Source organism: Corvus brachyrhynchos, unplaced genomic scaffold (assembly GCF_000691975.1).
Source record: "Corvus brachyrhynchos isolate BGI_N302 unplaced genomic scaffold, ASM69197v1 scaffold47, whole genome shotgun sequence".
NCBI lineage: Eukaryota > Metazoa > Chordata > Aves > Passeriformes > Corvidae > Corvus > Corvus brachyrhynchos.
Genome location: NW_008239292.1, coordinates 718,165 through 718,791, shown reverse-complemented (window position 1 = coordinate 718,791; position 627 = coordinate 718,165). Strand labels below are relative to the sequence as shown.

The following is a 627-nucleotide window of genomic DNA, read 5'->3' as shown; positions in this document are numbered from 1 at the left end:
CGCGGGTCGCTGCCCACCTCGCGCCCGTTCACCTCGCGGATCACGTCCCCCACGTGCAGCAGCCCCTGCTGGGCCACCATCCCCCCGTGCAGGATGCGGGCGATGACCAGCTCCCCCCGCTCCACCCGGAACGTCACCCCCTGAGGGGACAGCCCCGCTCAGCCCCCGGCGGGGACAGACCGCAGCCCCCGTGACACCCGCCCGGCACCCAACAGACAGCCCGCTATGACCCCAGCACCCCAAAATGCTCCCAGTCACCCCACAAAGCCCCCAGTACCCTGCAATGCCCACAGCACCCCAAAATGCCCACAGCACCTCAAAATGCTCCATCACCCCACAAAGCCCCCAGTACTCCATAATGCTGCCAATGTCTCCACCTCCCTGCAATGCCCCAGCACTCCCCAAGCACCCCGCAACGCCCCAGCACCCCAGAATGTCCCAGCATCACCATCACCCCCCTGCAGCACCCCTTGACCCCCGCAATATCCCAGCCCCCCCGGCCGGGCTCACCAGATTCTCGCCGGCTGCCTTGCGGATGCCCACCATGCGCACGGCGTCGGGGGGCACGGGCTGGGACCCCAGGGAGGGCTCCGGGCCGGGGCTGCTCGGGGGGGGGGGGGGACGCCT

General features: G+C 70.0%; 1 protein-coding gene across 1 annotated transcript in view; it reads right to left on the bottom strand.

The window, feature by feature from the left end:
- Positions 1–621, bottom strand: part of MPP2 (membrane palmitoylated protein 2) — a 3,346-nt gene extending 2,725 nt beyond the window's left edge. The window contains exons 1-2 of the mRNA XM_017740490.1: positions 511–621; positions 4–140 (exon numbers count right to left, since the gene is read on the bottom strand). Coding sequence (XP_017595979.1) covers positions 4–140; positions 511–546 — 173 coding nt within the window. The 5' untranslated portion in view covers positions 547–621. The remainder of the gene's footprint in view (positions 1–3; positions 141–510) is intronic.
- Between the last annotated feature and the right edge of the window lie 6 nt (positions 622–627).